The sequence below is a fragment of the Echinops telfairi genome, unplaced genomic scaffold (genome assembly GCF_000313985.2).
Source record: "Echinops telfairi isolate 266 unplaced genomic scaffold, ASM31398v2 ScPeMD7_7457;HRSCAF=8495, whole genome shotgun sequence".
Classification (NCBI taxonomy): Eukaryota; Metazoa; Chordata; class Mammalia; order Afrosoricida; family Tenrecidae; genus Echinops; species Echinops telfairi.
In genome coordinates, this window is record NW_022111357.1 from 27,928,606 (window position 1) to 27,929,971 (window position 1,366).

Consider the following 1,366-nt stretch of genomic DNA (forward strand, 5'->3'; position numbering starts at 1 on the left):
GCCGCAAGCTCCCTGCGGGCTGCTGCCCCCCGCACCCGGTCTCATGCCCATCCTCATGGGCAGAGGCTGTGGACGCTCTCCAGGCTTGTCACCATCCGAGTCACGGCTTGGGCAGGAGAGAGCGTGACTCAGCCAGGGTGCGGGTCCTGGGGCACTCTGGGAGAAGGGCATTACTCAAAGAGCCCTGGATCCTGGGGAGGCCCCGGTACTGGGGTAGGTCGGCCTAGGGTGGGCTGGGCCCCTGCACCTACGGCAAACGCCTCGGTGCTGGCCAGCCACCATCTACCCAAACTGCGGCCCTCTCTGCAGATGGTGCTTTGTTTGAAAATGGTTTGCTCGGTGGGGAGAGCAGACGCCCCCAGCACTGGGCCACCTGCCACCTACCAAGGCCCCACCCAACTCCTCTGGCTGCAGATCTTTGGCAGGGGACCAGCAGGGTCTAATCAGGAAAGTGGCTGGTCAGGAAGAGAACCCAGGAAGCCCCTGAGTTCAAGACTGAGACCAGTGTGACCCCAGGTAATAAACTAGGGCCCCTACGTCCCTGCTCCAGAGCCACCACTAGTCCCACACACCTGCTGAGGGCTCAGGCCTTCGGGCATGGGGCCCAGCTCGGGGGCTGGGGGCTTGATGTCTGAAACGCTGACCTCCAGGAGCCCCATGTCCTCCTCCTCCGAGTCACCTGCAAAGTCAGAGGAGGCCAGGCTAGGGACATGCCCATCCCCCTGTGGGGGCCAGGTCCTGAGGAGGGCTGAGTGGCTCCTGGGGCCATGGGGACACCAGAAGTGGCTGCCTGGTCTGTTCAGGGGTCCGCTGCTGAGCCCAGCCTTGCCTTGTCCATGGGGAACACGCGTGACGGAGCGTGCGTGGGCATGAAGGAGTGAGTGTGTGAATGAGTAAGGGAGGGAAGAAGAAAAGGAGGGAGTCAGAGAGTGAAGACCCAAGCTGTCCGTGGGGGAGGGGCAGGGACAAGCCCAGGAGAGCCAGCCAGGGAGTGGACCAGGGAACAGGGAGTGAGTGACCAGTGGAGTGAGCAACACAACAGTGAGCCTGGGAGGTGGGGGAAGGACTGTGTGAGTGGGTGAGTGAAGGAGTGAGTGGGTGTCTGTGCGTGTGATTGGGAGGGTGGGTGAGTGGGTGAGTGGATAATGAATAAGAAGTAAGGAGAGTGAGTGAATGAATGAGGAGTGAGTGAATTAATGAGGAGTGAGTGAATGAGTAAAAGAAGAGTGAGTGGATGAGTGAGTGAGTGGGTGGGTGAGTGAGTGAGTGAGTGAGTGAGTGGATGGGTGAGTGAGTGAGTGAGTGTGAGTGAGTGAGTGTATGGGTGGGTGGCCAGGTGACTTGTTTAGGAAACCGTCACCACCGC

General features: G+C 60.5%; 1 protein-coding gene across 1 annotated transcript in view; it reads right to left on the reverse strand.

Moving 5' to 3' along the window:
* The window catches only part of ARHGEF10L (Rho guanine nucleotide exchange factor 10 like), a 160,968-nt gene that overhangs the window by 72,213 nt on the left and 87,389 nt on the right, over positions 1–1,366 (reverse strand). The window contains exon 10 of the mRNA XM_045298944.1: positions 573–679. Coding sequence (XP_045154879.1) covers positions 573–679 — 107 coding nt within the window. The remainder of the gene's footprint in view (positions 1–572; positions 680–1,366) is intronic.